The sequence below is a fragment of the Salmo salar genome, chromosome ssa06 (assembly GCF_905237065.1).
Source record: "Salmo salar chromosome ssa06, Ssal_v3.1, whole genome shotgun sequence".
NCBI classification, from domain to species: domain Eukaryota; kingdom Metazoa; phylum Chordata; class Actinopteri; order Salmoniformes; family Salmonidae; genus Salmo; species Salmo salar.
The window spans coordinates 65,528,198-65,540,366 of NC_059447.1; the positions used below are offsets into that span (position 1 = coordinate 65,528,198).

Genomic DNA, 12,169 nt, shown 5'->3' on the forward strand with positions numbered 1-12,169 from the left:
CTCGACACCTTAATAAATACACACTGTGTTCATTTCGACATGTTTAACTACCTACAATGTCCACTGTAGCATGGAAGTGCGCAGTGCTTCTCAAATGTACATTTTTATGCGTTCTACTAAACAGTCTCCATATAGACTTCAATTTTTTTTAAATACTAGTACCGGGGGACCTTCAGACACCTGTGGGCGTCCTAGAGCAAAACAACCGACATGTACAGTGCCTTCGGAAAGTATTCAGACCCCTTGACTTTTCCCACATTTTGTTACATTACAGCCTTATTCTAAAATTGATTAAATAAAAAACGCTCCTCAGCAATCTACATACAGTACCCATGGAGTCCACCTGTGAGAAATGCAATTGATTGGACATGATTTGGAAAGGCACAGACCTGTCTATAAGATCCCACAGTTGACAGTGCATGTCAGAGCAAAAACAAACAAGTAATGAGGTAGAAGGAATTGTCTGTAGAGCTCCGAGACAGGATTGTGTCGAGGCACAGATCTGGGGAAGGGTGCCAAAACATTTCTGCAGCATTGAAGGTCCCCAAGAACACAGTGGCCTCCATCATTCTTAAATGGAAGAAGTTTGGAACCACCAAGACTCTTCCTAGAGTTGGCCGCCCGGCCAAACTTACCAATCGAGAGAGAGAGAAGGGCCTTGGTCAGGGAGGTGACCAAGAACCTGATGGTCACTCTGACAGAGCTCCAGAGATCCTCTGTGGAGATGGGATAACCTTTAGAAGGACAACCATCTCTGCAGCACTCCACCAACAAGGCCTTTATGGTAGAGTGGCCAGATGGAAGCCACTCCTCAGTAAAAGTCACACGACAGCCCGCTTGGAGTTTGCCAAATGGCACCTTAAGACTCTCAAACCATGAGAAATAAGATTCTCTGGTCTGATGAAAGCAAGATTGAACTCTTTGGCCTGAATGCCAAGCATCACGTCTGGAGGAAGCCTGGCACCATCCAGTTTTTCAGCAGCAGGAACTGGAAGACAATTCAGGATTGAGGCAAAGATGAACGGAGCAAAGTACAGAGAGATCCTTAATGAAATCCTGCTCCAGAGCGCTCAAGACCTCAGACTGGGGCGAAGGTTCACCTTCCAACCGGACAACGACCCTAAGCACACAGCCAAGACAACGCAGGAGTGGCTTCGGGACACGTCTCTGAATGTCTTTGAGTGGCCCAGCCAGAACCTGGACTTGAACACGATCGAACATCTCTGGAGAGACCTGAAAATAGCTGTGCAGCAACGCTCCCCATCCAACCTGACTGAACTTGAGAAGAATGGGAGAAACTCCCCAAATACTGGTGTGCCAAGCTTGTAGCGTCATACCCAAGAAGACTTGATGCTTTAATCGCTGCTAAAGGTGCTTCAAAAGTACTGAGTAAAGGGTCTGAATACTTATGTAAATGTATTATTTCAGTTTTTCTTTCTAAAGACCTGTTTTTCGCTTTATCATTATGGGGTATTGTGTGTAGATTGATGATTTAATTTAATAACTTTTAGAATAAGGCTGTAACGTAACAAAATGTGGAAAAAGTCAAGGGCTCTGAGTACTTTCTGAAGGCACTGTACGTGTTTGTGAGAGTCTCACCTTTCCACAGAGGGTCATATTAGCGTGTAGCCCAAAGTGTTTGGACGCTACAGGCAGAAGTTGGTAGATCAGCTGTACCGACTGCAGACGAGTCCCAAGACACTCGTAGAGCAAAACAGAGAAATTCATGGTCTTCATCTTTCTATAGATGGGTCATAATAGTTTGTAGGCCAAACTGACAACTTTGTGAGAAGACCGATTTCCGTGATGTCTCATGGTCTGACAAACACCGCTCTAGCTTTGTCACCTTTCACTACAGCTGCGGAAGTGCAACATCGGCAGATACGGTGGATTGAGAAGCGTCCAATGGAACAAAACAAATATCTCTAGTTTAAACGGACAGATTTTTATGGGGATTAATATATTATGTTAATAAAATGTCCACGGGGGCGCGGACATCGACTCTAGGGTTTTTTTTAAATTGAGGCTTCATAATCTAGTCAATTCACCATTCCCTGTGTTCTGCTATCTGGTGGTAGCTTTACAGAGAACACTACAGGTTAAACACAATACTGCGCTCCGCAATGTTTTCATTCCATAATTCACGCTGGTTGTTTGGCTGGATGTGCTTCGCAGAGTTTGGTGTCCCCGGGTACTGAGTTTTGTTGTTTTGTTGTCTCAGGACGTGGAGATGTGGAGTGATGCCATGCGGATTTGTAAAGAGTACCTCCCCAACAAGCTGAGCGTCCTCCAAGAGGAGTACGAGAAGGAGGCTACCAAGAAGGGCTCCCGGTGAGCAAAACACACAATAACATCTGTGTTTTTTTACATCACATGTTCCTGGTTATTTTAACGTTTTAATAACTCTGTTCGTGGTCTTGGAGAGGCAGAGAAAATGTGTCTCAATGTTACATGTTAAACGAGATGGAGAAGAAAGAAAGGGCTATGTACACACTGTTGTGTTGTGGTCTGTTATTAATCTAGATGCGCATTGGGTCGATGCGTTATTAAAACATGGTAGCTTTTTATCCTAAATTAAATCCATAATGAGCAGCTAATTAAAGTGCAGACACGCAGCGCCTCTATCCGTCTCCGACCATCATTTCCCTGCTTTTAATGACTTGTGGGAAAACATCAAAGGCCTGTCAAAAGGACAGGGGGAAAAAAGGAAAGTAGGACATTTATTTTGCACAGTCTTCAGTTCAGGCCCCAATTGCGAGTAATTTGGTCCTCTTGTACTGTCAGTCATGCTCAATTGAGAGCCAGAACTCTCTAACACATGTTGCCTTTCACTTTGACTCTTGTCTCTGTCTTTAACATCACAAGGGTTGGGTTTGTAGCGCAGTGGAGGAGAGATCTAAGATTTTAATGAGGGAAGTCTGTGTGCAGTGCACTGTGTAGAGCAGGGGTGTCAAAGAGATGGCCAACAAGGGGGTCCAATTGGGGGGTGAAAACAAACTCAATATACTTTAAAATGACTAAAACCAAACCGAAACGGTGTATAAATGATAATCGACCTACGTTCATACAGTTTCTTGAATGTGTCCAGCTCGCTAATAATCACTGAAATGGAAGCTAGACAGTCAGGGAGCATTAATAAAAGATGGATAGAGGACCATTTTTTTTGCACATTTTGACAGCGAGAAAACATAACACATTTTCAGTGCGGCCATCCGGACCTCGTTGAAGACCGAATGTGGCCCCCGGGGGCAAAATGTCTTGCATTTGCCTTCACAGTAGTGTCTTAGAATACTCCCTTGACTTTAACATCAACAGACATGTACAGTTTTATTTCTGTTCTTAGAATGGGTTTCCAAGTCTTTCATTCCAGCTCTGTTATTCCCTACACATCCATCTGGTCCCTCGATTACTTAACAATGCAGCTCAGTTATAGTTAATTCATAGTACCAAGGTTCTGTGTCTGTGTGTGTTCTGTGTGTGTGTGTGCAGAGGGGTTGAAGGCATGGTGGAGCAGGCCAAGGAATGGGAGCTGTCTGGAGAGTACGCCCGGGCTGTGGAGTGTTACCTCAAGGTCAAGGACTCCACCAACGGGCCCCTTATGGAGAAGTGCTGGATGAAGGTACACAAAAGAGCTCCAGGACTGGCAATGAATGTCACTATAACATAACCCACACATGCTGTCCTTACAAACCGACTGGTGTATGACACAAGCCTCTATCTGTGGCCCTGGATGACTGTCGTGCCATGTGATGTTCCCAGTGTGTTTCTGTGACCCAGAGTGTAGTGCCTCAATGTTTCCTGTGTATGTGACCTGCCCCAGGCTGCTGAGTTGGCCATCAAGTTCTTGACGCAGGAGAGGGCTGTGGATGTCATCCACTCTGTGGGCCCTCGCCTCACCCAGCTCAGGAAGTACAGCGCTGTAAGTCACCACACACTTTCTGCTGTTGATCCCTCAATACTAACAGGGTTTTGATATTGATTATTTTGTGTTATTTTGTAAATGCATGGTTTTAGGCTGCTGTATGTGAAATTCTATTGGAAAAAATGCTTTTTAGAAAGTATATTATTATTGAGTGTAGCAGACAGGTATCCAACCAATGATTTTGTAGACAGGACCCCTGTGTCCCTGTTAAAAATATTTATTGGACAAAACTACATACAGAAACAGCTTTTATTAATCTAAAGGTGTGTGTGGAGGCCGTTCTGCCAACGGAAAACAATGGTTTTGGTGCGAGTGTGTTGATTGAAAAAAATACTTCCCCAAAACCAAGGCGTCCATGTTTTATGCCTCGTCTCTGGCGTCCTTCAAGAAATCTTTTGAGATTCCCAATGTTTTATTTTCCTCAGGCGGCTGAGCTGTACCTCAACCTGGACCTCATTAAGGAAGCCATAGATGCATTCATTGAGGGAGAAGAATGGAACAAAGCCAAGAGAGTGGCCAAGGAGCTGGATCCAAGGTGAGCCTGTCGGCCAGGCCCACCACTACGGCTCTGCCTGGTCGCCCCTAACAACAAGCCTAGCCGGCTAGAATACCTCGTCTGTCATTAGGCTACAGAAAGAGAAAACACACAGAGACCTCACAGGCACCAGTCAGCTGTTGCTGCCTCTTAAAAACAACACAAGGCTCTAGGACAGAGGTAGCTCCAGACCTCTAGTTAATGAATGGGATGAGATTCCTGTTTCATCTATTCTGTATGTTACATTATAGTCTTTTAGGATCTTATCCAGACTGAATGACAATAGCTAACTTTACAGTGGATTAGTTATTTATTGTACATTTTGTTGAAGTCTATTTGATTAGACAATGTGATTGCGAAATTCACACGGCTGTTGTCATGCTTGACTTAGCCTTGTCTCAACATCCCTGCTTGCTCCCACTTATTACTGTGATGCCAGTCTCATTATGCTGCTTTAGTACAGTGCATTTGTGTTGTGATTTGTCTATCTGGGGACTATTACATGGTTGCATTGCTTTCATGTACTCCAGCTCCTGAACGAAGTCATTATCCTACATAATGGAGGATCATTTACTTTCCTTCTACATTGTGTGTCTGTCCTAACGGCTATATCTGTTGGAGGCTTGAAACACTCAAAACATTCAACTCTGGCTGAAAATATGGTCCTTATGATGTACTGTAGCTGTTTTATTTCATTCTTGATTTGTTTGCCGTTTTCAAGCGCTTTGAGATAAGGTGTTAAATACATGTTAATTATAATATATTCGTGTAGGTTTGAAGATTATGTGGACCAGCGATACAAAGAACACTTGAAAAACCAAGGCAAAGCAGATTCGGTAAGTAGCTACAATTTAACGATAATACGTATCGCAAATAATAAGCCAATTTCTCAGTTGTGCTTAGCAAGTACAGTATAACTTACAATATCCATTTTTTAAGAATAAGCTTGTGATTTTTGCGGTGGTGTACTGTAAAACGTCCTATCATGCCACAGCGTATGCCCGCCTCTAATTCCTCAACTCTCCCTACCTCATCCTGCTCTGCCCCCCTACTGTTGGTAGGAGATCATTGAGATGATGGCCTATGTTCCATCCACTCAGAAATAAGAGCTGAATAATCCACAGTCCTTGTTCTCTTTGTTTTGCCACATCAATGTGGCTCAGTAGCACTGACGTCTCTAGATGAATAAGGAAGTCTGCCTGCTGAAAAGTGAATGGCATATTTCAGAGGACTGTGTGTATTGTCTACAGAATGCACCAAAGACTTCATAATGTGGGCGTTGTCACGACTTCTGCCGAAGTCGATGCCTCTCCTTGTTCGGGTGGTGCTCGGCGGTCGACGTCACCGCTCTTCTAGCCATCATTGATCCGTTTTTCATTTTCCATTGGTTTTGTCTTGTCTTCCTTCACACCTGGTTCCAATCCCATTCATTACATGTTGTGTATTTAACCCTCTGTTTCCCCTCTTGTCCTTGTCAGAGATTGTTTGTGCATATGCTCGTGTATTATGGATTGGTGCGCGACGGGTTCTTCTACCCACTTTTATTTATTATGTACTTTGGTTTTGGAGTTTTAGTAACGTTATTAAAATACTCCATTTATACCAAGGTGGATTCTCCTGCACCTGACTTCCCTGTCACCTACACACACGACATTACAGGCGTTTGTAACCATCAGGCTAGTTTTGAGACATGTTTCAAAGTTTCAGAAAGCAAACTATTACAAGGCTTTCTACCATGACCTTATAAAACTACCAAATGTCCTTCTGTAGTCGTTTTTCTAGATAAGTCTATACTCTTAACCACTAAATGGTGATCTTCTCTGGTTCTAGCTGGTAGGAGTGGATGTCATGGCAGCTCTGGACATGTATGCTGAGAGAGGCCAATGGGAGAAGTGCATTGAGACTGCTTCCAAACAAGTACTGCGTCTACTGTCAACATTCCTCCTTTTAGTTTCATTGTCTTTCATCCTCTTCGCTCTATCTTCAGTTTTATTCCGTTACTGTTTTTATTTCTGTAATATTTGTAGAATTACAAGATCCTCCACAAGTATGTGGCCCTGTACGCCACCCACCTGATCAAAGAGGGCCATGCAGAAAAGGCCCTGAATCTGTACGCCCAGCACGGAGCCCCAGCCAACCTCCAGAATTTCAACATCTACAAGAGGATGTTCCTGGACCTACTGAACCTGCTGGGCAGAGACAGCGCTGAGTCCTTCCGCATGTGGGCTGACCTGAGAGACGTCATGCTTCTGCTGGTGAGTACAGGACCAGAGACAGACAGGGGACTATAGTGACAGTATCTGGTCACAGTGTATAATGACCATATATGATGTGTAAGGGTCCTTTTTTCATAGTCTCGTTGTCTAATCTGTTTGCAGTGTGAGAACCTGACTAAGTCTTCAGAGGCCAACTCTCCTGCCCACGAAGAATTTGAGCAGATGCTGCTGATCTCTCACTACTACGCCACGCGATCTGCTGCCAACGGGGTTGACCTGGTATATATACTGTACTCGTCTTTTATTTTACTCAGCCTGTTTTTGTATAGTATTAGCTGTGGTACACACTCGCGTCCCCCATCATTCTCCTCTCCATCCCTCCAGGTCAGCGTGGCTGCCAAGCTGTCCATATCCCTGCTGCGCCACACGGAGCTCATCCCAGCTGACAAGGCCTTCTACGAGGCAGGCATGGCTGCCAGGGTAAGATAACTGCTCGTATGAGCCTCAGCCAATCACGGGAAGCAGAGAGGGGCTTGGGGGGTTGGTGTTGCTAGCCCCATGGGAAATATTCAGATCAATGTCCCCTGAGTCTGTCTGTGCTCCAGGTAGACCCATTGGAGGGGTTATGAATAATTTTGTGCCCAGACTGCATTGTGAAGTAGCCTATGGTCCCATGTTCAGAATGAAATTATTTGGGGAAATGTAAAATCAGTTTTTTTTCAACTTCAGTATTGGCATTTAGTTGTGAATGTCAGGTTGATGATGATAAATGTGATTCTCTCTACAGGCTTTGGGCTGGGAGAACATGGCCTTTATTTTCCTTAACCGCTTCCTGGATCTGTCTGATGTGAGTCTCCACCCAGCTTTACCTGAGGGGGTTTCACCTCAGCTTTACCTGAAGCTGACGACTTTTTCATTGAGCATAAAATCTTCACAAGTAGCTTATATGATCGATAGCAATATAGATTTCATCATAACAACTGTGGTATGAGTAACTATCCCACATCACATTTTTGCTTTATCCATTGTGTTTTAATTAGATTGTTTGAAGAAGAGATAGTGAGTGAATGTTGTCTTGATGCCTGTTGTCTGTGTTGTGGTGTTTCCAGGGGATAGAGGAAGGGAACTTAGATACTCTGGACCACTCTGATTTCCAAGACACTGACATCCCCTTCGAGGTTCCTTTCCCTGCTAAGCTACACGTCACTGTAAGGCACAAATAGATTTTTTGCTGTGTCATTATGTCTTATAACATGACAGGTCTGAAATGTGGTCATGTGACTGCCCTGTGCCAGTGTTAGTTTGATAGCTCTATATCATTGTGTGGTTATATTGTTGGCTTTGCTATGTTACTATATAATGACTGTGTGTAATGTTGCTGTACTGGGACAATCCTGTGACAATAGGCTGCGAATGTATTATGGTATGAGGCTGTTGTTGATCTTGTTGTCGTGTCCCAGGATGCCCAGCGAGAGGAGATCCGTGACTGGGTGTTGACGGTGTCCATGGACCAGCGGGTGGAGCAGGTGCTGCCCAAAGACGAGAGGGACACCTACGAAGCCTCTTTACTGGCAGCAAACACGGGCATCCGCTCCCTGCCCTGCGTCATCACAGGTAGGTGGGAGAAACCCCCCTACAGAGCACCTTACCCTCTCCTGTCTCTATTGCATTACCCTGGTGTCTGGGACTGTACCATATCTACTCCAGGGGCGTGAAAAGTCTTGGTGGGTTTCTATGAGGGGCAATTACTGGAGAGTCTTTTACCTTAGATAATTATTTCATAATTTCCATGTTATTACTGTTATTTGCATGCATTCACAAGGTTTCATATGAACCCGAACATATGTGGTTCTTCAGCCTAACTAGTTGATGGGAGGTGAGAGTGTATACTCTGTACTGGTAGGCAGCGCAGAGGTGCTGTCCAGGGTGCTGAAAAATGTGGCTAAGAAATTAACTTTTTGTTCTGAATACAATATGTTATGTTTGGGGCAAATCCAACATAACACATCACTGAGTACCACTATTCATATTTTCAAGCATGGTGGTGGCTGCATCATGTTATGGGTGTGCTTGTCATCGGCAAGGGTGTTTTTTAGGATAAAAAGAATCGGAATAGAGCTAAACACAGGCAAAATCCTAGAGGAAAACCTGGTTCAGTCTGCATTCCAACAAACACTGAGACAAATTCACCTTTCAGCAGGACAATAACCTAAAAAACAAGACCAAATATACACTGGAGTTCCCAAGACGACATGGAATGTTCCTGAGTGGCCTGGTTACAGTTTTGACTTAAATCGGCTTAAATCTATGGCAAGACTTGAAAATGGCCGTCTAGAAATGATCAACAACCAACTTGACAGAGCTTGAAGACTTTTGTGCAAATAATGTGCAAATATTGTACAATCCAGGTGTCCAAAGCTCTTAGAGACTTACCCAGAAAGACTCACAACTGTAATCGCTGCCAAAGGTGATTCTAACATGTATTGAAATAGCAGAACATGTATTGAAAATAATTTCATCCATTTTGAATTCAGGCTGTAACATAAAATGTGGAATAAGTGAAGGGGTATGAATACATTCTGAAGGCAGTGTAACTGACAAGACACAGTGGCGTATAACCTCTAGTTTACAGTACAGAGATGCAGTGCTATCCAGAGATACAGGGACAGACTGGTCTCCCACAACACCCAGGGGAGTGTGTTGTGTTCAGGGAGACAGTTAGCAGACCCACGTACGATGGCACATCTGTTAATTGGTTGACTATTAATACGAATGCAATCATAATGAAAGCTCTCTCTCTCTCTATGCAACCCAGGCTATCCGGTCCTGCGGAATAAGATTGAGTTCAAAGGACCTGGCAAGGCAGCAAACAAGGATGACTGGAATAAATTCATAATGGCCACAAAAGTAAGACGTTTTTTTTTTATGTTAGCTCTGGAGTCTACATAACTGTGCTTGTTACCTCCTCTGCTGATTTAGCTGCTAGTCCATCAGCCCTTAACCGCATGAAACACTTGGTTTGATTTATTCTGAATCCAGGTTTAGAATGTTCCACTGTGTAGAGTTGAGTCTTAGGTGCCAGAGATCGGCCCATTTCAGTGTGTTTCATCACCATCCTTTTGTGTGTGATTTGGATTGCGGAGGTGTGATTAGTTAAATGGACTAATGTCCACAAACAGAGATTTAAAGACCCACTTTTTGCATGTATGCCTGCTCGCATGCACACAGAGGAACAAATACACACTCGCGCACACACACACACGCACACGCACGCACACGCACGCACACACACACACACACATACAGTCTTCCTTGTGGTTCCCTGTATGTGTGTGATCTGATATGTGATTAGCTGGTCTGCTTGTGTCCTCCTCCCAGACCACTCACAGCCCGGAGTGCCAGGATGTGCTGAAGTTTGTGAGTCAGTGGTGTGGAGGGCTCCCCGCCTCCGGCTTCTCCTTCCACTGACAGGACCAGACTGCTGAAAACTTCATCTCCGCCCAGTGTACCACACACCAGCGTACCCAACACTACAGCAACTTACCATCTGCTCAGAGCCACCGCCTTCTGAATTATTGAATCCATCCTCGCTCCTCTCCTTCTCTGGTTTGGTTTTAGTGTTAAACAGTTGACATTATTCCATAACGATAGACTGATATGAGTTGACCTGCTGTGTTACTGCTTCATTCATTTCTACAGTGCTGACATCAGCCCAGTCCTTACCGGCCTCCCATTGGTTACTTAGCCCCTGGTGCCAGGTTCCTGTGTCTATATCATTCAGCAGAAAAGTCCTCCTCTCTTCTCTGTGTGTCTGTCTCTGTTATACCTTTGTGATGTGTGTATCTATGTTTGAGTTTTTCATTCCCATTTTCTCTTATGCTCCTGGTAGTGTAGGAGGAATAGGGTAGGCTACGATCAACGTGTGTGTTTCTATTTAGTTGAGAGACTTTAAAGATGCCTTTACGCTTAAGGTGATGTATCTTCATAATCAGAAGTGCTGTTATCTGTAACTAGTGTTCTTTGTTCTGTGTTTCTGAATGATAGGAGAATTTATCATAATGCACTTTAGAATTCTGTATTGGCTTTATGTATTGTTGGTTTATATGCGGTTTTGAATGTATTTCATATGTTGGAAATGTTGTTAAATAAAAAATATTCTGAACCAATTTCTTCTTTATTAGACTTATAATATAAGTAAATGTATGTCCACCTAGGAAATGACTGTACCGTTAGGCCCCATTGTTTTTGCTAATTGAGTTGTGTTCACTAACCAATTTGTGTACCCACTCAAATACGGATCATTGACTTCTTCCCAACATTATATAAATATTTTTTTTATGAACATTTTTATTTGAAGAGATTTCAAGTGCGTGTGTGAAAATGATAAATTCACAGAACCGAGGTCAACACAGCCGCTGTGTGATGGGCAGGTCTTGCATTGAGTGTATGTATCTCCTCAGAAAGGTAGCACCGAGATATCGTCTTTGTCAAAATCTTTCAGGGAACCCACCCTATGTTTGTCTTCATACGTGACAATGTTTTTTTTTTTCTCAGCATCTGCCTATGTTGGTTATTTGTTTAGGCAGCCCACCATTTTATCATCCATACAAATTCTTCCAGAAAATCTATGGTATGCTGTAACTGTTCCGTCCCAAATGATCTGATTTATAATTAGATTAGCCTATACAAAAAAACTATAACCCGCGCCTATAACGGTTTAATGAAATACAGGCTTATCCTACCTCAATGCAGTGCGTAAAACCACGCACAGTTTACTTTTACACGCCGTCAAATGTGTATTGTATGCGCCTTTCTCACAGTGCCTCCTCAGTTAAACTACTTCCAAAGATAAAAAAGAACACCTAGTTCACCAAATTTTCCCATCAGTGTCCGCTCAAAGTTCATAGGTTATTAGGTGTTTGAGGCCCAAAAATTCAGAAAAGCGTTGAAGAAACTGAGGCATATTCAACTATTCCGTATAGGCCCAATTTCATATTGGCTGCATGAATACGGACTGAACTGTCTCAGATATTGCCTGCACATTTATAATTATACATAACTTTCCTTTTGTCACAATATGTTTTAATTGAAAGTCAACACAGCGTCTCGTGTCATAGTTGCCTAGGCCTAATAGAAATCAGTGCCTTGAAAGAACTTCTTTGACCAAAATGAAATGGGCCTAATGTGATACATACAGGCATGTCAGGCCTGTGTAAAATGTTACTATCAAATTAGCATAGGGACATTTTACATATTTTCTTCATCTGTTTTAAATATGATAGAATGGCAGCCTAGTCTTTGTTTTTTCTTTCGATAAGAATCTGAAATCCTGTGTTATAATAACCATACATTTGTATTGCAAAGAAACCGAATAAACTAGCCTAAAAACAACTTCAAATGTAAGCGTCAGAATGGACATAATTCAACAGTCTTCATGCTATATTATAGATATGTTACATTTGAATAGCCTGCATAAATAATGTTTTTAAAACCAAA

The 12,169-nt window shown here is 43.1% G+C and overlaps 1 protein-coding gene across 1 annotated transcript in view; it reads left to right on the forward strand.

Moving 5' to 3' along the window:
* Nucleotides 1-10,835, forward strand: part of ift172 (intraflagellar transport 172) — a 29,418-nt gene extending 18,583 nt beyond the window's left edge. The window contains exons 34-47 of the mRNA XM_014205282.2: nt 2,222-2,331; nt 3,490-3,619; nt 3,821-3,919; nt 4,348-4,457; nt 5,230-5,293; nt 6,288-6,374; nt 6,485-6,712; nt 6,836-6,952; nt 7,058-7,153; nt 7,461-7,520; nt 7,783-7,881; nt 8,134-8,287; nt 9,489-9,580; nt 10,052-10,835. Coding sequence (XP_014060757.1) covers nt 2,222-2,331; nt 3,490-3,619; nt 3,821-3,919; nt 4,348-4,457; nt 5,230-5,293; nt 6,288-6,374; nt 6,485-6,712; nt 6,836-6,952; nt 7,058-7,153; nt 7,461-7,520; nt 7,783-7,881; nt 8,134-8,287; nt 9,489-9,580; nt 10,052-10,141 — 1,536 coding nt within the window. The 3' untranslated portion in view covers nt 10,142-10,835. The remainder of the gene's footprint in view (nt 1-2,221; nt 2,332-3,489; nt 3,620-3,820; nt 3,920-4,347; nt 4,458-5,229; nt 5,294-6,287; nt 6,375-6,484; nt 6,713-6,835; nt 6,953-7,057; nt 7,154-7,460; nt 7,521-7,782; nt 7,882-8,133; nt 8,288-9,488; nt 9,581-10,051) is intronic.
* Nucleotides 10,836-12,169: the final 1,334 nt, after the last annotated feature.